We start from the raw sequence: 23333 nt of genomic DNA, 5'->3' as shown, positions 1-23333 counted from the left end.
GTTCTCCAGCCCGCCCGCCCCTTCACAGCCGTCAAAACAGCAGGAACAAATACCACCTACTCTGATTCCCCAGGGAAAAGTCAGGTCTCCTTTTTATGTCTCTCTTCAACTTAACCCAGTTAGGTTTTCTCTGTAACTAGATTTCACACAAACCCGTTTTCTGGTGCTGCTAGAACATGCAGGTTGAGAGTGAGAGGATTTCTCAGACTTACTCCCTTGCTGGCTCCAGGCAGGACTGTGGTAAACTGCCCTCCCAGCAGGTGGGGTCTGCGGTTAACTGCAGTGTCTGCCCATGGCCTGAAGTCCAGGTGGCTGTTCACAGTGGTCACTCATCAAAATGACCATACTGTCCCTTTTTAATAGGATAGGACAAGGCACCCCAGCAGCTTGGCATGGTAGCAAACTGCTGTCAACCTAGTCAACTCCCGGTTCAGATCTGTTTCCTCCACTTAACTAGCCTTGCAATATACAACAGCTTATCCAGGATTCCCTTTTTGAAAGTTTATTGTGGTTTCCTCATAGTAGCTAGGATCCTCCACTAAAAGAAAAAGGGATGGCCTGAGACTTCCCTGGTGGTACAGTGATTAAGACTTCGTGCTCCCAATGCAGGGGGCCCGAGTTTGATCCTTGGTCAGGGAACTGGATCCCACATGCATGCCACAACTAAGAGTTTGCATGCCACAACTAAAGAGCCTGCCAGCTGCAACTAAGGAGCCCATGTGCCACAACTAAGGAGCCTGCCTGCTGCAACTAAGACCCCATGCAACAAGGGAGGGAGGAAATGAAAAGGAAAAGAAAAAAAGAAGAGTTGGCCTAGAATGAGACAGCTGAGGGGTGGTCAAGTACTGGGGGCCTCAAAGTATTCTGAAATGTGTTTGTTTTGGTGGGGATGGGGAACCTTCAGCGAGGCTTCATGCTGAGCTCATTTCTGTGGTCCCAGCCCCCAGGGGAGCTCAGGGTGACTTTCAGTAACAATCACAACCACTTACTAAGGCTCCACAATCCTCTGAGAAAGGATCATTTCACAAAGGAAGGAAATTATTAGCACCCATCCCCCATCCCCACCAAAGCTCGCTCAGCAGCAGAGCTAGAATTCAAACCCAGACTAGTTTGACTTGAAAGCCTGAGATTTCCCCACCATACAGCACAGCCTGAGAAGGAGAGACAGACCTGAGGACCTCCAGAAATGAGGGTGGAGAGAGTAGGAAGAGGAGAGGAGAGGGGAGGGGCCCCTCCTGGACTCTGTTCCTCGACAGCCACCTGTTCTCACCCACTGCACACAGCAACTGACTCCGCCTGCGCTTGGGAGGGGGGCTTTTTCCATCCTTTGCTGTCTTGAGCAGGTTTTTCCTTGCTTTGCTCTTCCCTTCTCTCTCTTGTTCCTTTTGTAGATAATACTCCCACAGCCCTCCCACAGCAGCTCCAAAACCCAGCCTCCTGAGTTTCTTCTTGTTGACAATGGCTCTGAGCTATCTCTGAACAGGGCTCCCCCTCAACCTTCCCTTCCCTGTGACTCCCCACTGTGGCCAGTGAGTGAAGAGCTGGGGGAGGGGAGAGAGAAAGATGATAGTGAGGAGCCCAGTGGTCCCTGACCGCTACCGCCACCCCACCCCCCACCCCCCGCCATGCCCTGTTCACTTCTCAACTCCTCCCAACCCCCACCTTACTGTTTCCTAAATGTGGGTCCCTGCCTGTGTGTGTGTGTTTGCACTCATGGGGGCAGGGGGATGGTGCATCGGGGGTGGTAGAAGGAGGAGGCAAGGAATTCATCACTGCAACCTATAAGCCAGATCTGGCAGGAAGACCTGAGGGACTAGGTAAAGTGAAAGAGAGTGAAGTGGGTTGAGATCCCATGCCGGATAACACTCATCTAGATGGAAAGAACACCTTAAACCAGGCAGGCTAAAGGAAAGGGTCAGTGGCTGCATCGCCACCCCTACACACTTTCACACAAATTCTTTGAAGGGCAATGGGGGAAGGGGTTTAAAGCCCAAAACATCGCTGTTTCATTCTGAGATAAGAAGAGTGATCTTAACGTTCAATAAATGTTACTATATTGTCTTCTCCTGGAAATGGGGACCAGGGCACCAAAACAGTGACAGGCATTGTGCCTGGAGCTTCTGGAGGAGGCAGTGCATCTTAGACATTTCACCTCTCTGCCTCAATGTTTTCACCTGTAAACTGGCAACTATAACAGTAACTACTTCACACAGTTGTGAAAAAGATGAACAGGATAATTCAAGTAAAGCACTTAGCACAGTGCTTTGGCACAAAGTTGATGTCAGCTGTTGTAATTCTTTGGGGCACCCCACACATTCCAGCTACCGCCTGCTCACGCTGACCCAAAGTGTCTGGTTTGGCTTGATGTTCAAAACCAACCCAGGCTGATGAGCTTGAAGACTGAAAGTCTTGAACACTTGGGCTTCCAAGGGAGGACCATCTGGATCTATGCACAGCCCCAGGTGACCAGACCTTGTGAGTGCCGCACTGCTAACCTGGGGTTGTTTCTGGGTCCTTAGAGTGGGAGGCAGCTATGCTGGAGTGAGGAAGGTAGACTCTGGGCCTGGGGTTGGGCAAGTGTCAGGGTTGGAACCTTAGCTATGTACCAGCTTGGTTACCTTGAGCAAGTCTATCTCTGCCTCTGTTTACTCCTTTGCGAGATGGAGTGTAAGTGGCATCTACTCTGCATATGTCACAGGGTTCCTATAAGATTCAAAATCAGATAATAATATTTACGTGATGCAAATGTCACATACTGCTCTAGATCCTTTAATCTTTTAATCCTCCTAACAACCCTCTAAGGTCGTTATTGTCCACATTTCACAGAGGAGAAAATTGAGTCACACAAGGAAAATCACAACGTCAAGTGGCAGAACTATATTCGAACCTAGGTAAGTCTCTTGGTTCTCAAGTTGGGTGCTTTCCACCATAGCCTCATCCTTTCCCTCAAAGTGAGCTGATTCCTAAACCGCATCCCCTCCTCAGCAGTATGCTCGAACATCTCCAGGAGGGGCAAAGATGAGCCGCCAGGGAGGGGTTACCGTGCAGCCCTGGACCTGTGTGAGAGGGTGGCAGGGCGCGGGTCAGAAGCAAGATCTGCAGACTCCTTAGGGTCGTTCGTCCTGGGAGCGGGATCCCAGGATTCAGAGGACTGGGGGAGGGGGACGCTTCCTCCCTTTCCTCCCCAAGCACCAGCTCATTTTAATACAGGTGCCTGGGGCTTTGGCCCTTGTCGCAGACGAGGGGTGGGTGGAGCGGGGGACACGCCTTCCTTTCCGATGTTGATGACTCCTAGAGGGGTGGGGGTGCTGAGCCTTCCGCATCACTCGTACGGGAACAAATTGCTGTTTTGGCCCCGGCGGTTCCTCTGGGCGCGGGCGGTAGCCGAGCTTGCTGGCAAATCGTGGGAGGGAGGAGGAGCGGCGCTGGCAGCGCGAGGCTGGGGGGACCAACGCGGCGCGGGAGACCGGCGAGAGACTGCCGCCCCAGGCCGGGCTCCGCACCGCCCGCCGGCCCCTCCTCCCCACCCCCTCGCTTGCGGTGGGGGGGGGGGGTTCCCTGCAACCACCGCTCCCCCTTCAGCGCAGAGCCTAGTTGTCTATGGCTGAAGGCGCTGGGGCAGCCGAGACTCGGTCCTCTCACTCCCCGCTCGCAAAGACCCAGCAGCGCAAGGTTAGGAAGTTTCCCCCAGCGTCTGACGTCTACCGTACCCTGTATTTGCAACCCGACCCTTCAGTGCAGCCTGGTAGCGGCAAAGGGTGACAGAGGAAAATATAGGGGCCAGACAAAGGATCTGGGGCGCCCCCATCCCCACACACCTCTTTCCCACTCCCCACCCCTCCACCTCCCGGGCTTACACGGAGAGCGTCTAAACCTTATTTCCAGGACTACCCACCCTCCAGTTTCCTGACAGCTACAGCCAGCCGCGGCATCGCTTAGTGACGGATTGACCCATTCCCCGGAGGGTCAAGTTGAGGCTAAGAAAGGCTGGGATGCCCAAAAGCTGTGTTTAGACCCCCCTCCCGCAAATCTCCTTTTAGACTTCCCCTGCCCCAATCTCCGCCAACCACCGGTCTTCACCACCCCCGCCTGCTGGCCCGGCCCCCTTTCCCGTTACATTTTTCCTAGGGGAAAGCGTCTTCTAAAACACGCACCCACCCCCCCACCCCCCGCCCGAGCGCTCCTCAGGTCCTCCGGGGGAGGAAAGGCTGCCAGGCTCTCTGAGAACCCCCATGCTGCAGAGAAAGACGCCTCGTCCCTGCAGCTGAGTCAGCCCAAGCGGGACCAGGCGCTTGCCCGTCGTTCTCCGAGGGGCGGGCGGGGCGGCTTGGGGTGGCCCGGGCGGCCTGCGTGGCGGGTGGAGGGAGGGAGAGCGCTGCTTCCCCTGCCCCCACGAGGTCCCTAGGGGAGGGGGGGGATCCCTCGGCGGGAGGCCTGTCCCTTTAAGGAGGCGGCCCTGCCTGGGTGTGCCCCGTCTCCATGGTTACCCCGGTGCTGGCGGCGGGCGCCGGAGGGAGGGAGGGAGGCTGCCGCTTCTCCCCGACAGACGGAGGGAGCTGCGGGGATCCGGTGCCGAGCGGAGCCCGAGGAGAAGCCGACCCGCAGCCGAAACGGGAGCCGCTGCTGCAGCTGCTGCGAGCGGAAGGTGCCGAGAGCACAGCGGGCGCGGAGCCGGGAGTCCGGGATTCGTGGGCGGCTAGGGCGCCAGGAGCCGCGCGCCATGCTCCGGGCCCCGACGGCGGGGACGCCCCCTTGCGCGCGGGCGGCTGGCGGGACCTGCGAGCCCGGGGTGGGCATTGCCCCCCGACGGCTGCGCTAGGGGGCGCGGGGCCCGGCGGGGGGCGGCCGAGTTGGGCGCCCTCCCCCGGCGCTGAGCCCCCGCGCCCCGGAGGGATGGGGCGGGCGGCCACGGCCGCCTAAGATGCCGGCCATGCGGGGACTCCTGGCGCCGCAGAACACCTTCCTGGACACCATCGCCACGCGCTTCGACGGCACGCGTGAGTCCCGACCCTCGCCCCACTGGCTCCTGGACCAGCTGTCCCTGACCAGGGTTCTCACCAGTCCTGCACCCAGACATCTCAGCCTGGAGCCCTCCTGCTCTCGCCTTCCCTTCCCCCGAGCCCCGCTTTTAGCTGGGACCACAGTCTCCTTCCAGCCGCTGTTTCCGAAAAATTCAGAGTCAGCGCTGCCCCAGGCCAGGCAGAATGGCTAGAACTCTCTGGGTTTGGGGGCCGGGCATGCCGTCTGTTTCTGGGGTCGCGAACCTTGACCTAGTCAGTCTAAACCATCCCATCCCTGCGTCTGGCGCTATCCCACCGACTATCCTTGAACTGGCGGGTTGGGGAGTGAGGCAAGGAAGCGGTGCTCAAGGGACAGCCTGGAGGCTAAAAAAGCACTTAGAAAAGAGGTTTGCAAATCGAGACAGAGTAGGCGGGACTCAGGAGACCACTGTTAGTCCAAGCTCATCTCACCATCTAAACCCACCAGCCTAAACCCACTAAGCCCTCTAACCCCAAAAAGATAGGTTTGGGGACTCCCACCAAGACTGAGGGAGTTTGGAGAAGGCGACCAGAGCTTCTGGATTCTGTTTTTCTGGGCCTCTGAGCACTGGCAAAGTCATGAAAGCCCCCTCCCTTCTCCTCCTCCCTCAAACTCACCCCCAGTGGGGCTTCCCAGCTCTCTGCCACTGTCTCTGGTTTCTGATAGGGGGTGGAAGCCCATCTCTGAGCCCCCCACCCCCCACCCCAAGGCTTCTCCATCTGCTTTGCCCGCACTTGGCTCCTGCAGCATGCTGATTCAGCGCCCCCCCACCCCCCAATACGCTCCTGGCTGCCAGAGCTCAGCTACCATTCTTACACCCCCATTGTGGATCACATTCACTAATTCCTGAGCCAGGTCAGGCAACTGGGGCTCAAACAGAGTGCAGAAGAGACGGTGGCTTGGATTGCCTCTCGGGCCCAAGTGTCTCAGTGGGAAAAGCCAAACGGCCAGCCTGAGTACCTGGCTGGTGAGTGAACCTGGCAGAGGTAGGGGTGGGGCTGCGGCTGGCCTAGAGCTGGTCTTGCAGTCCTCCTTTGGACATCCCAACCCCACCCCTGACCCCAAGCTGCTCAGGTCACACTCCAGAGGGCACAGCACCCACACAGGGCTACATTCATCAGCCTCAGGGCTCACACATACTGATTCTTGAATGCACTTATACACACGATGCTAGGAGTGCACCCTTGCAGGGCGCTGACACACGGGTGATACCCTGATTCCCGTCCATAAACAGTTCCTTTCCTAACCCTCCCCCAACCCCTCATCCCAAACACTCACACACAGGATTCCTGGGATTTGTTACACCTTCCTTTGATTGCAGGCAGTTGGGAAAGGAGAGGTAATAGAACCTGTGCCCCTTCACTCCACACCTTCTCTGAGAGGTGCTCTCTTGCAGATAGTAACTTCGTGCTGGGCAACGCCCAGGTGGCGGGGCTCTTCCCCGTGGTCTACTGCTCTGATGGCTTCTGTGACCTCACGGGTTTCTCCCGGGCCGAGGTCATGCAGCGGGGCTGTGCCTGCTCCTTCCTCTACGGGCCGGACACCAGTGAGCTCGTCCGCCAGCAGATCCGCAAGGCCCTGGATGAGCACAAGGAGTTCAAGGCTGAGCTGATCCTGTACCGGAAGAGCGGTGAGGGGCCACCTGGCCAGCCTGCCTTACTTTCGTGGTCTCACCCAGCGTGGTACCCACCTCATCCACAGTCCCTCCTTTCCACTTCCATCTTCTCCATCTCCCCATCTCATCCCATCTTCCCACATTCCCATCTCCTCTTTCTCCACTCCTCCTCTTGTTCCTGGTCCCTCCTTTCTTCAGTCCTCACCCCAGTCTCAGCTGGTACTCAGTTTTCCATCTTGAATTTCCCACCCCAGCAGAAAAATGTCCCTGTCTTACTTAACGGGACAGAGCTATAATCACGCATGTCTGACTGTCATCTCTGCTCTCCCTTGCCTTCCCCGGCCCTGTTCAATTGAATCTAAGTGTCCTAAGTGCAGCTGGCATGTGCCTTGACCAGGGGTGTCAGTGGCCCCTCTGTTGCCTTGGGCAGAGCAGAGAATGGGAGCTGGTCTGAGTCTGTCTTTGTGCCCAGGACTCCCGTTCTGGTGTCTCCTGGATGTGATACCCATAAAGAATGAGAAAGGGGAGGTGGCCCTCTTCCTGGTCTCTCACAAAGACATCAGTGATACCAAGAACCGAGGGGGCCCTGACAACTGGAAGGAGAGAGGTGGGTGCCTGTGGGGCGGTGATTTGGCTGCTGTGGCTGGGGTGCTGGGTACCTCGGGTCTGGGTGGGACTGTGGCACCCAGTGTGGTCCCCCCACCCCACCTGCACTCACTGACTCCTGCTTTGCTGGCTGAGAAGCCTGTGCCGCTCTCATCTCCACAGGCCCAGGTACAGAAAGCTTGTCGAGACAAAGTTGGAGTTTTAAAGTCAACTTTACTAAGAAACTGAAAGAAACAAATTCCACTAGTGCCCATGAAGTACCGTTTTCCCACCAATTAGTGAGGCTGAGCACAGACACACCTAGTTTCTTTTCCTCACACAAACCTGTCTGGGGAGCCCTGGCCAAAAGCCCTCTTATAAGTCCCTGTGGTCTTTCCCCACCTGCATCCTCTAAGGGCTGGTGTGGCCTTTGGACAGCTCACAAAGCTGTCATCAGAAGCTGCTCCAAGGCCTCTTTGCCATTTGGGGATGTTGGGGGTACTCTGCGTTCCCCATCTCCCACCCCCAGCCCTGGGCTGCGGCAACTCTCTCCAGTGGCCTCCTGCTAGCTCTGCACTCCCTCACCCTGGGAACCACCTCCCCACTCCTCTCTCAGGCTCTTCCCTGTGGCGATCCTGCCTTGCCTGGGTCCAGAGCTCCTTCTCCTCGAAGCAGGCCCTGGTGAAGTGTCTGTGAGCACCCATAGGACTGCCCGTTGCTGGGGTTGCAAGTGATTCTAGGAAGTGAGAAGCACTGGAGCCCCCAGCTCTAAAGAGACTAACGAGTCAATGAGCCAGACCCATCCATGGCCCAGCAGCTGAGGTCCTACCCCCAGGCCCTGGGCTGAGGCGTGGGAGTGCCTCCCCCATCATTCCCTCCAGCCCCTCTTCTTCTGCAGGTGGTGGCCGACGCCGATACGGCCGGGCAGGGGCCAAAGGCTTCAACGCCAACCGGCGACGGAGCCGGGCTGTGCTCTACCACCTGTCTGGGCACCTGCAGAAGCAGCCCAAGGGCAAGCACAAGCTCAATAAGGTGGATTGGTGCTAGGGTGTGTGTTTGGCGGGTGGGGCAGGGTAGGGGCAGGCTGAGGAGATGAAGAAGGGGAACTGAGCCCACCACAGCGAGCACGTCCAGGGGGCCACTCAGGCCCCACCAGCACTTTGGAGGTTGCGGTGAGAATGTCACATGCCTGATCTGTCAAAGGTATAGAGGAGAGTTTTGGCCCTGGCGTCAGATAGGCCTTGGCTCAATCTTGGCTCCTACCCCAAGCAGCTGTGTGACCTCAGCTAAGTCACTTGAGCTCCCTGATCCTCAGTCTTCTGATCTCTAACAAGGGGACCCTAATGCCTGTGTCAGAGGTTGTTTTGCGAATGCAGGGAGAGAAAGGAGGCGGATGCCTGTCCCAGACCCTACCCAAACTCAGCCTGTGCCAATTTCCTGTCCTCCCTGCCTGGACCTGCCCTGCTTCTCATTCAGGGGGTATTTGGGGAGAAGCCAAATTTGCCCGAGTACAAAGTAGCTGCCATCCGGAAATCACCCTTCATCCTGCTGCACTGTGGAGCGCTGAGGGCCACGTGGGACGGCTTCATCCTGCTCGCCACCCTCTATGTGGCTGTCACCGTGCCCTACAGCGTGTGCGTGAGCACAGCCCGGGAGCCCAGCGCTGCCCGCGGCCCCCCCAGCATCTGCGACCTGGCCGTGGAGGTCCTCTTCATTCTTGGTACGTGTGTTCCACGCCTCCCACCCCACCCCGGGCCGGTGACCCCTGGGCTGTGACGGGGATGGTTTGCATGGCTTTCACTGCCCCCCAGTGGCCCCCCTGCCCTCCCCCTCTTTGTGACCTGCGAGCTTCGAAATTGGACCTAGGTTCCAAATATGTCTCCATCACTAATGGGTTACTTGACCCTGAGCTAGTCACAGCCTCTTCACGCTGGTTTCTCCCTCCATCAAATAGGCATAATCATATCCACCCTTTGGTTTACTGTGAAAACTAAGACGACGCATGCAAAGGGCCCAGGACAGTGTTACATACCGAGCAGGTGCCCAGAAAAGCCTGGCCCCTCCCCATCCGTGCTGACCCCCGCCCTGACTTCCCCCAGACATTGTGCTGAATTTCCGCACCACGTTCGTGTCCAAGTCGGGCCAGGTGGTGTTTGCCCCGAAGTCCATTTGCCTCCACTACGTTACCACCTGGTTCCTGCTGGATGTCATCGCAGCGCTGCCCTTCGACCTGCTACACGCCTTCAAGGTCAACGTGGTCAGTGCAGCTGGGCTGGGTGGGCTTTGGGGCGGGACCGGTGGGGCCGGCCCTGGGGTGACCTCCGCGTCTCCCCCCCACCTCAGTACTTCGGGGCACACCTGCTGAAGACGGTGCGGCTGCTGCGGCTGCTGCGGCTGCTCCCGAGGCTGGACCGCTACTCGCAGTACAGCGCGGTGGTGCTGACCCTGCTCATGGCCGTGTTCGCCCTGCTCGCCCACTGGGTGGCCTGCATCTGGTTCTACATCGGCCAGCGGGAGATTGAGAGCAGCGCCTCTGAGCTGCCTGAGATCGGTACTGGAGGCTGCCTGTGGGGTGGGGGTGGGGGGGTGTACGTATGTGCCCAAGGAATCTGTCCACTCGAGGGTACGTGCGTCAGGGAAATGTGCGTCCAAGTGTGTGTCTGTCGGGGCGTGTCCATGAGCTGATACGAGGTGGCAGAGAGATGGGTGCAAGTCTGCATGTGTACATGCTCAGAGGTGTGCATGTGTGCAAGTAGGTGTGTGTGAGGAGAATGCAGGGGCTGGTGTGTGTGTGTGTGTGTGCAGGTGGGAGTGTGACAGAGCCACCACCTCGAGGCAGGCCTGCGCTCCAGCGGCCCTGAGCTGTGGAGAAAGCCTGGTGGGCTGCCTGGGGGAGTCTGTTCACCCATCCTGGCCTCCTTGTGGTCAAGCTTGTGTCACATTCTTCCATTCCCCGCCCAGCTGGGAACCCCACCCCTCTCAGGAGACTTCTCCAGGGTTTCCTCCAACGCCTGGCGCTTTCCCGCCAGCCTCGCAGAAGCTCATCCCCTACCACCTTGGCTCCTAAGGCCCCTTCCGCGCTCTTGGCCCCTCCAGCAGCATGTTTCTGGCCGCCTCAGCCCTCCCCCAGCCTGGAATGCAGCCTTTCTCTGCGTCCCACCAGTGTCTTCACTCTCCTTCATTTCACCTCCACTCTCACAGCTCCTCCCTCTGCTCACCTCCCACTCGTGTCTTAACTCCTGCCAGGAGGGCTTCCACCCCCACCTCTCAACCCAAAATGTCACCCTGCAGGTCACAGTGACCTTCTAGGGCCAAACCCTGATCCCCTTGAAGTCCCCGTAGCAGCAGAGCCTGCCCGCCACCCCTCTGCCCTCCTCCTGCCCCCGCCACCCCCAGCCCCGGGCCTTCCTCAGGCCTCCCCTCCCCCCACCTCGCTCTCCCCGGGCGATTCCTCTGGCACCACTATGTGAGCATCTCAGCTTCCATCCTCTCCCTCTGTCTCAGCACCATTCTGTTCCAGCAACATCTAACTCTCCATGCCCCGCAGCTCCCAAACTGAACACACCTTCCTCTCATGCCCTCCAGCCCTCTGGCAACTTCCCGGTAACTGGCCTTTAACCCCCACTTCTAGTCAGTGGGCAGGAGGCCAGCTGTGCAGACAGCCCCCGTGACTGCCTGCCCCTTGGTGGGGTCGGTCACCAGGAGCCCCGGTTGGCCTTAGAAACGTGCTCTGCGCGGTTCCCAGGGACGAGGAGACTCCTGCAATCCCTCCCTCCCTCATCAGGCCCGCGGAGACAGATGTGTAGCCCAGAGGCCCACCTGGATACTCCCCAAAGCTCTAGTTGCCGAGCACAGGAACCGGGACGTTCCAGGCAGTGTCAGCTCCTTGGCACCTGCCCTTCCCAGAGGGAGGCTGTGGCGGAGGCGGCTCTGGGGTCAGACAGCCCCCCCGGCAAACATGCTCAAAGGACTGGGAGATGGGTAATGGTGATGCAAAGTCCTGACCCCAAAGTGGGTGAGACACCAAATCCCCGGGTCAGTCCCTTCCCCAGACAGGACGCTGACACCCTGAGTCTTGCGTCCATGTGGCTCCTTCTTTCTGACACACAGGGGCTGCTGAGCTGACATGAAGAACACCTCTGGCTCCCAGAGGGGCTCTGCGCCCCTCCATGGAGAGCATGGGGGTTGTAGGGGGCTGTCTGTTTTGCTGATCACACCCTTGGACCCTAAGTTCCAGAGGGGTGGTACGAGTTCATATTAGGGGAGTCTCCAAGTCCTTCACATCCCCATCTGCCCCCATCCTTCTCCAGGGAAACTGCCCCCGACCACGTGGGAGCCACAGCCAGACCTCCCAAAGTCCACCCTGGGAGGGATGGCCATGGGGGAGAGTGGCGCCCCCTGCTGGCCCAGCTCTGGATGGTGGGAGGTGCCTTCCCTTTGCCTCCTTGCCTTGGTTCTGCTGCTGCACTGCCCGTGGTGTGGACACAGAGTTCCAGCCCCAGAATCCCATTAGCCCAGGGGAGATGGGCTGGATTTTCAAAAGATTGAGCTAAATACGGAGGGAGGTCGCTCAGAGCATTTCTCAGTATGAAAACCACCAGCCTCCAGAACAGCCTCTGCCGCTGACACTGCCCGCGCAGAGGCACCATCCCGCCACCAGCTCCAGGGCTGCCAATGCCCCGTGACCCAGACTGAGTGAGGAGGGGCCCCTCTGCACCCTCCCCGCATCCTCCCGCTTCTTTGCCCCCGCCCCCTCCTCCCCACCCAGCAACAGGCGCCCAACTAAATAACCACTGGAGAGTTTTGTGTACTTTCTTGAGTTCTCACAGCACATCTCAAATAACATGAGGGTGAGTCCTCACCTTGGCTTGGGACTTACATCCTCCCAACTCCTTAGCCTGGAGTGTGCTCCCTCAGTGTGGACCCCACATTCTAGCTAAGCCAAGCTACTTGCCTGTACTTGTCTCCAGCTCTAGGTGTAGCCCATGCCTTTCCCTAGATCAGGCATGACCCCCTCTCAGTTTCTTTGTCTCAAAACTCTACCCATCCTCTGAGACCAACCAGCCGCGTCCCCTCTTCCGGGAAGCCATCTAGCTCTAGCCCTTAGCATGTGGGTTTGAGCCCCATCCCAGGACCCTCAGGTGCTGTGTACCTCTGAGACATAGCTCCTAGTCTGCAGTACGCTTCTGGGGGTCCCCCAGCTCCTGGCACACGTGCGTGAGGTTGTTGAGTGAATGGGTGGGTGGTGAGAGGAGGGGTGTGAGGATCACAAGGAGCAGCATGTGTGATGTTCGGGGGAGTGTGGAGCAGGGGCTGGGGGGGCATGTGGAGAGGTGGTGAGCCTGTGAGCCTGCGCGCACCCTCAGTGCTGGCCTCTGGACTTGTATGCTAGATCTGCCCTCTCTCCCTTGCTCCCCATGGTCCCCAGCTCTGCCAGGACCCCTGGGACCTCTGTGGACTCTGGGAACCCCAATTCTAACAGCTTAGAATTCCCACAGCCTTCCAGCTGGGCTGAGTGACTTTGGGAAGCCCTGGGCTCCTGAGAGATCCCAGTACGCAGCCCCACCTCCTCCAAGGACCAGAGAATGTGGGGATGATGAGGAGACTGGGGCGATGTTTATTCTCCTCTCCGTGCCCCAGGCTGGCCTGTGTCTGCATGTGTGCACAGTGGTGGCCCGCCTGTCTGTGGCCTTTGAGTGCACTCACCTGTGTGCTCATGTCCATGCAAGTGTGTCTCTCTCCTAGCTGGGTGTCAGCATGCAAGCACCTGTGTACCCTTGTCTCTCTCCCAAGTGTGCACAGGCCATGGCTGTGCTCCTGGGACTGTACTCACACACGTGTATCCTTGTCCTCCTGACTGCGCGGAGCACATCTGTAGCCATAACGGTGTGTGCGCGCACGTCCACGTTGGTGTGCCTGAGAACGCGGTGCATGAAGTTGGGTGGTGTGTGTGGTTGTGGGGTGGGATGAGGCTGAATGGGGGACGGCTTTCCAGAGCTCACAGAAAAAGCAAGCAGAGCCTGGGAAGACAAGGCAGAGGTGGACCTGGGGGCGAGGCTGTGGCTGGCGCAGTGAGCCCACCAGTCCCTCTGCCCCCTCCAGCTGGGCCCACTGCCCGGGATTAGACACCATCTGAGGAGATGACAGTCCCATCCTCATGTGCTTGTCTTGGTGAGGGTTGAGGGGGTGCATGGGGTGTGCAGGGCTGGCAGAGGAGGGACAGATGTGGCAGGAAGCCATGGGGGGGGGGGTGGATCTGCAGCCACGTGTCTCCCACCCCAGGGGTACCGGCGGGCACCCCTGCGCCCGCAGTGCAGCAGTGTTCTCCTGCCCCTCCCCAGGCTGGCTGCAGGAGCTGGCCCGCCGACTGGAGACCCCCTACTACCTGGTGGGCCGGAGCCCAGCTGTAGGGAATAGCTCTGGCCAGAGCGACAACTGCAGCAGCAGCGGCAGCGAGGCCAATAGGACGGGTCCCGAGCTCCTGGGCGGCCCCTCACTGCGCAGCGCCTACATCACCTCCCTCTACTTCGCACTCAGCAGCCTCACCAGCGTGGGCTTCGGCAATGTGTCTGCCAACACAGACACGGAGAAGATCTTCTCCATCTGCACCATGCTTATCGGCGGTGAGGCCTGCCCCGCTCCCGGTCCAGGCCCGGCTCCCAGACTCATGGCGCCGGGCGGCCCCTCCCTCGGGTCCTTCCCAGAGGTGCTTCTGCCTTAGGGACCCCTAGGAACCCCAGGCCAGGGACCGGGAGAGCCCGCTAGGCGGCAGGACTCCACCCTACACGGCAGCAGTGCGCCTCGCCTAGCGTGGGGGTGGGGGTGGGGAGGACAGACGTGTCCAGCATGGTGTCAGGCCGGGCCAGGCTGATCCTGGAGGTGACCCCTCTCGCCACCCTCCCCAGCCCTGATGCACGCGGTGGTGTTTGGGAACGTGACGGCCATCATCCAGCGCATGTACGCCCGCCGCTTTCTGTACCACAGCCGCACCCGCGACCTGCGCGACTACATCCGCATCCACCGCATCCCCAAGCCCCTCAAGCAGCGCATGCTCGAGTACTTCCAGGCGACCTGGGCGGTGAACAACGGTATCGACACCACCGAGGTGCGCGGGCCTCCAGGGCCGGCCCTTCCTGCCTTTGCTCCCTCAAGGAGTGTGTGCTCTAAGATTCCCAGCAGGGGGCTGGAGGGCAAGAGATGTAGACGCCTCCTGCCTCCGCTGTCTCCTGGGGGGCAGCGGCTCGGAGGCCCGTCTCCACCTTTGTTAGGTCTGGAGGCCCTGCTCGCTGATGTCCAAACCTAAGGCCTGGAGGAGGAAAGCAGGGCTGCCCGTGGTGGGCGGGGAGGCTGAAGTGGCTGAGAGGGAAGCAGAGACGGCCCCTGTCGCCGATGGGACCCTGTGTGGGTCTGGATGCTGTGCAGGGGGCCCAGGTCCCTCCCACGCCTCCTCTTGCTCCCGAGGCCCTCGGGGTGGAAAGGGCTGGAGGGAGGCTGCCTCTCATTCTCCACCCTAACCTTCCCCACCTGTTCCCACCCGCAGCTGCTGCAGAGCCTCCCGGACGAGCTCCGCGCAGACATTGCCATGCATCTTCATAAGGAGGTCCTGCAGCTGCCCCTGTTTGAGGCGGCAAGCCGCGGCTGCCTGCGGGCCCTGTCCCTGGCCCTGCGGCCCGCCTTTTGCACGCCTGGCGAGTACCTCATCCACCAAGGTGACGCCCTCCAGGCCCTCTACTTCGTCTGCTCCGGCTCCATGGAGGTGCTCAAGGGCGGCACCGTGCTCGCCATCCTAGGTTTGTGAAGGTGGGATGGAGGACGCCAGGGCTTGGGGGAGGCGGGTGGAACCATGGCCCCATCTGCAGAAAACGCAGAGGGAACACAGGCAAGGCCCCCGGGGAGAAACAGCCAAGGTGGGGTCAGGAGCAGCCCTGGAGCCCTGGGCAGAGCTCAGAGCGGACCCAGTGACCACAAGGCAGCAACACAAGCAACACCCTCCGTCTCATGGGTGCTGGAGGCCAGACTGAGCAAAGGACCAGTCTTTGGTCTGTGAGGTGACAGAGTGGAGCACTTCCTGTCCAGGAGGAAAATCAGTGCTAAGGATGGAAGTGCTGGAAAGAGTGTCCAGGCAGGAAAAAGGGAGGCATGAATGCCATTTTTTTTAAATTATTGAAGTATAGTTGATTAATAACATCGTGTCAATTTCTGTTGTGCAGCAAAGTGATTCAGTTATGCATATATATACATTCTTTTTTATATTCTTTTCCATTATGGTTTATCACAGAATATTGAATATATTTCCCTTTGTTATACAGCAGGACCTTGTTGTCTATCCATTCTATATATAATACTCTATATATAATACTCCCAATACTTCCCTCCCCCACCCTCCCTCCCCCTTGGCAACCACAAGTCTGTTTTCCAATGCCTGTGAGTCTGTTTCTGTTTCGTAGATAAGTTCATTTGTGTCATATTTTAGATTCCACACATAAGCGATATCATACCGTATTTGTCTTTCTCTGTCTGATTTACTTCACTTAGTATGATCACCTCTAGTTGCACCCATGTTGCTGCAAATGGCATTATTTCGTTCTTTTTTTACGGCTGAGTAGTATTCCACTGTGTGTGTGTATGTGTGTGTGTGTGTGTATCTCACATCTTCTTTATCCATTCATCTGTCAGTGGACACTTAGGTTGTTTCCACGTCTTGGCTATTGTAAATAGTGCAGCTATGAACATAGAGGTGCATGTATCTTTTTGAATTATAGTTTTGTCCAGGTGTATGCCCAGGAGTGGGATTGCTGGATCATACAGCAGCTCTCTTTTTAGTTTTTTGAGGAAATGCCATGCTGTTTTTCATAGTGGCTGCACCAACTTACATTCCCACCAACAGTGTAGGAGGGTTCCCTTTTCTCCATACCCGCTCCAGCATTTATTATTTGTAGATTTTTAAATGATGATCGTTCTGACTGGTGTGATGTGGTACCTCATTGTGGTTTTGGTTTGCATTGCTCTAATAATTAGTGATGTTGAGCATCTTTTCATGTGCCTATTGGCCATCTGTATGTCTTATTTGGAGAAATTTCTATTTAGTTCTTCTGCCCATTTTTCAATTGGGTTGTTTGTTTTGTTGTTGTTGAGTTGTCTGAGGTGTTTGTATATTTTGGAAATTAAGACTTTGTCAGTCACATCATTTGCAAATATTTCCTCCCATTTTGTAGGTTGTCTTATTTTGTTCATGGCTTCCTTTGGTATGTAAAGGAAGATCCATTTGTTTATTTTTGCTTTTACTTGTGTTGCCTTGGGAGATTGACCTAAGAAAACACTGGTACAATTTATATCACAGAATGTTTTGCCTGTGTCCTCTTCTAGGGATTTTAAGGTGTCATGTCCTATGTTTACGTTTTTGAGCCATTTTGAGTTTATGTTTGTGTGTGGTGAGAGGATGTCTTCTAACTTCATTGATTTACATGAGGCTGTCCAACTTTCCCAACATCTCCTGCTGAAGAGACTTTTTCCCATTGTATATTCTTGCCTCATTTGTCGAAGATTAATTGACCGTAGGTGTGTGCGAATGCCATTCTTGTTAGAAGAGGGGAGAGGCTACTGTCCTAGGGCAGATCCCAGAGCTAGCTCAGGGTCGTGATGGGTGACAGCAGAGCTCAGGCTGCAAATACACTTCTCTTCTTGGCAAAAGAAAGAGGTGAAGAGGAGGGATCAGTTCCCTAGACAAGGAAGGAGAGATTGCAGTTGTAGAACGGACGTGATAGTAGTGCTGGCTCCAAGGGTCCCACAGTGGGGCCAGCCCTGTGTCCCGGCCCTTACACGCTGCAACTCACACAGACCTCACAGAACCCAGCAGGGAGGAACTATTGCTATTCCCATTTTGCATAGAAGGAGACTGAGGCTCCGAGAGGTTAATGAATAGGCAGGCTAGGGCTAGAACCTGGTCTGCTAACTCTAAACCTCAGGCTTCTTACATCGTGCTTTCAGGCTCTCTGCTCCGGGGAGACTCATCTTGAAGAAAGGGTGTGACTTTAGGGTGGTGGGCAACACGGGGCTGTAGGCTCTGGGGCTGTGGGAGGCTCTCAGCAGGGATCCCAGAGGGTGGGGACGCTGCGATCTCCGTGGCTAACAGAGGGCCTCACACATGGATGGAAGGGAGGTGGTGCCCAGACTACAGTCGAATCCTCAGTCAGCCAGCACTTGTACACTCCCTGTGGGGACACCTGACGCCCCAAGGGGCTGAAGTCTATCACTAACCCTGGAGAACCAGGAAGACCACATGCCCATCCTTGAGCAGGATGGTCTTCCAACAGGAAACAGAAGAAAGGAATACCATGCGCGTTGAAAGAGGTGTCATCGTTCATGAGTTTGGCTTCTGGTCCTATGTGCAGTTAATGCCAGGACTCTGAGAAGTGGAGTTATGGCCGCTCATGTATGGCTGGCAACCCTTGAGAAATTATGGGGAACTGGAGAGATTCAGCAGGGCAAAAAGGCAGATTTTGACAGTTGCAGACTGGTCACTCCAAAGCAAGATGGTCTAGTGGATTATTAAACAGATGGTTTTCAGCTTGGAGCTGAGGAAGCAGCGTGGCTGGAAGCTGGCATGGGTCCTGCAAGAATATCTCTTTTCTGATGCCTGGCACCAACCAGGTCTCAGAATATCCACGTTCAGTATTAAGACAGCCTGAAGGATGTCTTAACAGCCCTGGCCTTTGCCTCCGGAATTCCCCAGCACTGGGATTCATGCCACCTTTGATCCATCCTGTCCCTGCCCTGGGTGAACTCTTTCCTCTGTTGACTTGGCCACTCTGGATGCCCTGATGGATGCCTGGGTCCTCAGCCCTCATCATGGCCTGGTTTTCTGCTTTGCCTTCACCCTGTCCCCCACCTGTCTCCTTAGTTGAATGTCCAGGTGCTTCCTGCCTGCTCCTGGCAGCTAAGGCTCACGGCACGTCTAACAGGGTCAGTTATGGCCCCGCCTCTGTGTATGAACTAACAGCTAAGTGTGCAAAGTCAGCTGTTGGGGACGAAGGAGGCATGACAAAGAGAGGTGAGCTGGGCGATGGTGCAGGGAGGACCTTACAGGCCTTGATGGAGGCTCTGGTCCCTGAGACCGGTGGCACGGAACTCAGTCCTTGGTCCTATCGTATTTCTCGTTTTTATCTCCCTTCTTGGATGAAGACAAGAAATACATCCTTATCCTATTTCCAGATGACACACATGAGGAGAGAGCTCATTCATCAGATGATCACAGTGAGATCCAAACAGCTCTCAGAAGGAACCAGAAGGCTGGCCCGAAACCAAGAAAATAAGATTAAACGACGATGCGTCCTACACTTAAGTTTGAGCAAAAGTCCATGAACATTTAGAGGAGGCCTTTAAGCTCAGTGAGTTCTGCTGGCAGCGTGAGGCAGCCCACAGCGGGGGTGGCAGCGAGCCATCTTTTCCCTTAAGGATAAGGAAACTGTCTCATCTTGTGAAATGTCTGGCCGTGGGTTGAGCTTCCTTGTGAGGGCCCTGAGTGCTCTGCCCAAGCCCCTGTGGCGTGCCATCCCTGTCGGGAATGATCTATAGGGGACTCTTGTGGGGAGGGAAGGGAAGGAAAGGAACTTTGGCCGCCTGTGTGTCAAGCACTTTATCTACACTAACTTGTTTAATCCTCCCCATGTCCCTGATCGGAGACATCCTATTTCATCGATTCTAAGTCACACATTGTCCCCCCCACAATTTAACATCTCTGAGATTGGGATGCGGACTCTCATGGATGCCATTTTACAGTTGCTGTCAGCCAGGTGGCAGTCTCAGCCGGGTGCTGGGAAACCCTCCGTTGACACCTTCAGGTTAAGGCTGTGAAAGCACCACAGACGCCGTTCAAGGCAGGATCTCGCATATAGAGGAAGCACCAGGGCCCAGGGAAACAGCGCGGCGCCCTGCCGTTTTCACTGTGCTACATGCAGCACTGACGTGCGGGTTCCACATGCCGGTCCCTGGACAAGTTCCACCCGAATCACCTGTGGGGCTTAAAAAACAACGGTGGGGCCTCTGGTAGATAGGATGATTCTGTAGGTGGTGATGGGCCCCTGGGGAGTCTGGTTGGTTTAACTTTCCCCAAGGATTCTGATCCACAGGCACCCTGGGAACTACTAGACGGGTGTCTCAGACCTAAACTGTGGGCATTTCGGCGCAGTGCTTTGATCCCTCCCAAATGTGTCTGAGCGCCTGGGTCACAACGCTCTTCACCCCAAGCCTGTCGGAGGCGCCCGTGAGGCAGCAGCAGTGGTTGGCCAGGGCCCAGGCCCCACTGCTCCCCTCTTGTCTCGGCTGGAGAGGCCCCACGCGACCTTCTCTGGCGGCTGAGGGGCTGGGCTTGCTGACTTGCGTCTTCCTCTTCCCAGGGAAGGGTGATCTGATTGGCTGTGAGCTGCCCCGGCGTGAGCAGGTGGTCAAGGCCAACGCCGACGTGAAGGGGCTGACATACTGCGTCCTGCAGTGTCTGCAGCTGGCTGGGCTGCACGAGAGCCTCGCCCTGTATCCTGAGTTTGCCCCCCGCTTCAGCAGGGGCCTCCGAGGGGAGCTCAGCTACAACCTGGGTGCCGGCGGAGGCCCCGCAGAGGTGAGGGTGCTGGCTCCACGCGTGGAGGGGCTGGGGTGCCGGGGAGCCTGGGGAGGTGGGCAGAGACGGGATCCGTGGGGGCGCTTCGAGCACACGGCCGGGTGTGAGCCCCCCGCACGTGGGGGGGGGGTCTGCACGCTCCCGCCCCCTCACACGCTCACCCTGTCCCTTAGAGTGGGGGTCCCCAACCCCCTGTTGGGAACGGGGCCGCACAGCAGGAGGTGAGTGGCGGGCGAGCGACAAGCAACGCTTCACTGCTGCCCCCGTCGCTCATGGTACCGCCTGCATCATTCCTCCACCCCACACCCCGCCCCATCCGTGGAAAAACTCTTCCATGAAACTAGTCCCTGGTGCCAAAAAGCCTGGGGACCACTGCTTTAGAACCCAGCCCAGCTCCACTCAGCCACCCCTCCCGGCTCTCCCTGGCCCATGAGACAGCCCGGCCAGTTCCACTGGTACTGGATAAGGAGGCTGTGAGGTCACGGGTGAGGGGTGGTGCCCACGGGCAGGCCCGTGCACTAGCCTCCAGGCCACCTCCGAGAGCCCTGCCGTGCCCTGTGCTTCCTCGCAGGGACACAAGACTGCTCGGAGGGGTTCTGAATTTTCTCGCCTTATATCACTAATTCCAAACCAGTTTTTAGTACCAGGTCCTCATGGATAGTTCGGTTAGCTTGAGGGACCGAGTACGGGACAGCGTGTCCACACTTGGCTAGAATTTTGAGGGACAGCAAATGCCTCCGGGGCTTGGTGGCTTTGTGGTGGCAGCAGAAAAGCACCCCCTTCCCCTGCAGAGTCTCTTCCGCCGGAGGCGGGAGATGCTGGGCACCCTGTTTAACAAAAGCAGCTCCTCCCTTCTAGGGCGACGAGACAGGGTGGGGGAGCTGAACGGGACATAGTGGGGGCTTCCCATGCCAATTCCCTGTCCCCCGCCATCCCCAGGCGGACACCAGTTCCCTGAGTGGCGACAACACGCTCATGTCCACACTGGAGGAGAAGGAGACGGACGGGGAGCAGGGCCCTGCAGCCTCACCAGCCCCAGCTGACGAGCCCTCCAGCCCGCTCCTGTCCCCTGGCTGCACCTCATCCTCCTCGGCCGCCAAGCTGCTATCACCACGTCGACCTGCACCCCGGCCCCGGCTGGGTGGCAGAGGGCGGCCGGGCAGGGCCGGGGCTTTGCAGGCTGAGGCTGGCCCCTCTGCTCACCCTCGGAGCTTAGAGGGGCTGCGGCTGCCCTCCGTGCCATGGAATGTACCCCCGGATCTGAGCCCCAGGTGAGCAAGCTCTGGGCCACTAAACGCTGGGCAGAGATGTAGTGATAGGGCTGGGGCCCCGACCAGGCACACCCCCACCCTGGATGCCCATCCTTCCATCCCAACCATCCCAGCCTCCTCCAGGAAGCCTTCCTTGACCCCTTCACCTCCCTGCTGCCCCCATTCCATCACGCAGGCCATGCACTGCTCATAACTCTCTTGCTGTTTGACGTCACCCAAGCTCGAACACCCAGTGAAACTGCAAGTCCCTAGGGGAAGGGACGACGTGTTACCCTTTGCTTAGGGCCCCAGGCCGCCGGCCCAGCTCCAAGCTCCTGCAGCCTCTGTGGACGGTGAGGCATCTTGTCCCTGCAGTGGCTGTCTGTCAAATGATTTGTTGTCCTGGCACCTGTGTCCACAGGGTAGTAGATGGCATTGAGGATGGCTGTGGCTCAGACCAGCCCAAGTTCTCTTTCCGTGTGAGGCAATCTGGCCCGGAGTGTAGCAGCAGCCCTTCTCCTGGACCAGGTACTGAGCCTGGATCCGGGGGGTTGTTGGCAGGGCAGCCCCTTTGCCCTGGGAGCCTCTGAGAAACTGGCAGGGCCGACTTTGGATGCCCTCTTGCCCTCTCCCACCTGCATGGTTTGGGCAGGGGAGTTTGGTGGGTGAGACCAGCACCTAGGTATTGGAAGGTAGCTGGAATGGAGCTTTGTTAGGTCTCTGCTACCAGCTCTCTAGCTTATGACCTTGGTTCTCAGCCCAGGTCCTGTCTCTAGAAAGGTGGTTGTGCATGTTAAACGATAACGTTGGTAAAACCCTTAGCACAATGTCTGGCCCACTGTGGGGATCCAGGGCTGGGGAAGCAGAGTTGAAAGTGGCCCCTGGGCAGGCCAGGTGGCCCTGGGAGTGTCCCCTTGCCTGGAGGACAGAACAAGACAGGCGCACAAGCCAGCATGCCCAAGGCCTGCAGCAGTTTGCACAGAATTCAGCAACTCAGGCAAGGTTATAAGTGGCTGTTCCTGGCGGCAGGCCTGACCAGGCCAGTGTGGTCTGTGCTAACTGGGCAGAGGCCTGGACCCCACGCTGTCTTCATTTACCAGCCCTGGCTGGTAACCCCATCCTACTGTCCACAGAGAACAGCCTGCTCACTGTCCCCCTTGGGCCCAGCGAGGTGAGGAACACAGACACGCTGGACAAGCTTCGGCAGGCGGTGGGTGAGGGGCAAGGTGGGGGGGATGCCTGCTGTTGTGAGGTCCTGACTCTGCTTTGACCACGCCCACCTCCCATCCTCCTCCCTTCCCTGCAGGTGATGGAGCTGTCTGAGCAGGTGCTGCAGATGCGGGAGGGGCTGCAGTCACTTCGCCAGGCTGTGCAGCTCGTCCTGGCACCCCACGGGGAGGGCCCGTGCGCTCAGGCATCAGGAGAGGGGCCCTGCCCGACCGGTGCCCCTGGACTCCTGCAGCCTCTGTGTGTGGACACTGGCACGTCCTCCTACTGCCTACAGCCCTCAGCTGGCTCTGTTTTGAGTGGTACCTGGCCCCACCCTCGTCCAGGCCCCCCCCCTTTGGTGGCACCCTGGCCCTGGGGCCCCCCAGCATCTCAGAGCTCCCCTTGGCCTCGAGCCACAGCTTTTTGGACCTCCACCTCTGACTCAGAGCCCCCAGGCTCAGGAGAACTGTGCCCTGAGCCCAGTGTCCCTGGCTCACCACCTCCTGAGGAGGGGGCTAGGACTGGGCCCCCAGAGCCCGTGAACCAGGCTGAGGCCACCAGCACTGGAGAGCTCCCGCCAGGGTCAGGGGGCCTGGCCTTGTCCTGGGAACCCCACAGCCTGGAGATGGTGCTTATTGGCTGCCACGGCTCTGGCACGGTCCAGTGGACCCAGGAAGAAGGCACAGGCGTCTGACCGCCAGTCCCAAAACTCAGTGTTGCCAGACATGCTGCCACTGCTGCTCTGCCCAACCACAGAGTGGAGGAAGGGTGGTGTCCACCCCCGGGACTCCGTGCTGCCCGCTGCTGGCTCAGGACAGGGAGCTTGAGAGCAAAAGAGGGCCTGGCCCCGGACTCCACAGGGTGGACAGGCCCCGGGCTAGGAATCTTTGGGCTCCTACTCCTGGGGCCTTCCTCACCTCAGCCTGCTCCTCTGACCGCCTCATCTCCCTCTGCAGGCTGGGGGACAGTGGCCTGAGGCCAAGGAGGGGTTCTGCTATCCCCTGCATGTGCCCCTGCCTCA

General features: G+C 58.1%; 1 protein-coding gene across 1 annotated transcript; it reads left to right on the top strand.

Moving 5' to 3' along the window:
• The first annotated feature begins 4852 nt into the window (after positions 1-4852).
• KCNH3 (potassium voltage-gated channel subfamily H member 3) lies at positions 4853-23324 on the top strand. The gene is made up of 16 exons (XM_057702319.1): positions 4853-4997; positions 6437-6670; positions 7128-7262; positions 8139-8272; positions 8717-8960; positions 9340-9497; positions 9584-9791; positions 13582-13628; positions 13719-13863; positions 14146-14345; positions 14781-15030; positions 19636-19853; positions 20793-21124; positions 21525-21631; positions 22237-22313; positions 22410-23324. Exons 1-16 carry the CDS (start codon positions 4922-4924, stop codon positions 23004-23006), a joined length of 3162 nt encoding a protein of 1053 aa, XP_057558302.1. The 5' UTR covers positions 4853-4921; the 3' UTR covers positions 23007-23324.
• Positions 23325-23333: the final 9 nt, after the last annotated feature.

Source organism: Hippopotamus amphibius, chromosome 12 (genome assembly GCF_030028045.1).
Source record: "Hippopotamus amphibius kiboko isolate mHipAmp2 chromosome 12, mHipAmp2.hap2, whole genome shotgun sequence".
Classification (NCBI taxonomy): Eukaryota; Metazoa; Chordata; class Mammalia; order Artiodactyla; family Hippopotamidae; genus Hippopotamus; species Hippopotamus amphibius.
Note: the sequence above shows the minus strand (reverse complement) of the source record. Positions and strands in the feature narration are given on the sequence as shown.

Coding starts and splice junctions, on each gene's coding strand:
- KCNH3 (XM_057702319.1), top strand. CDS start 4,922: ATGCCGGCCATGCGGGGACTCCTGGCGCCGCAGAACACCTTCCTGGAC. Junction 8,961..9,339: donor GGAGGTCCTCTTCATTCTTG/GTACGTGTGTTC, acceptor GACTTCCCCCAG/ACATTGTGCTGAATTTCCGC. Junction 15,031..19,635: donor CACCGTGCTCGCCATCCTAG/GTTTGTGAAGGT, acceptor TCCTCTTCCCAG/GGAAGGGTGATCTGATTGGC.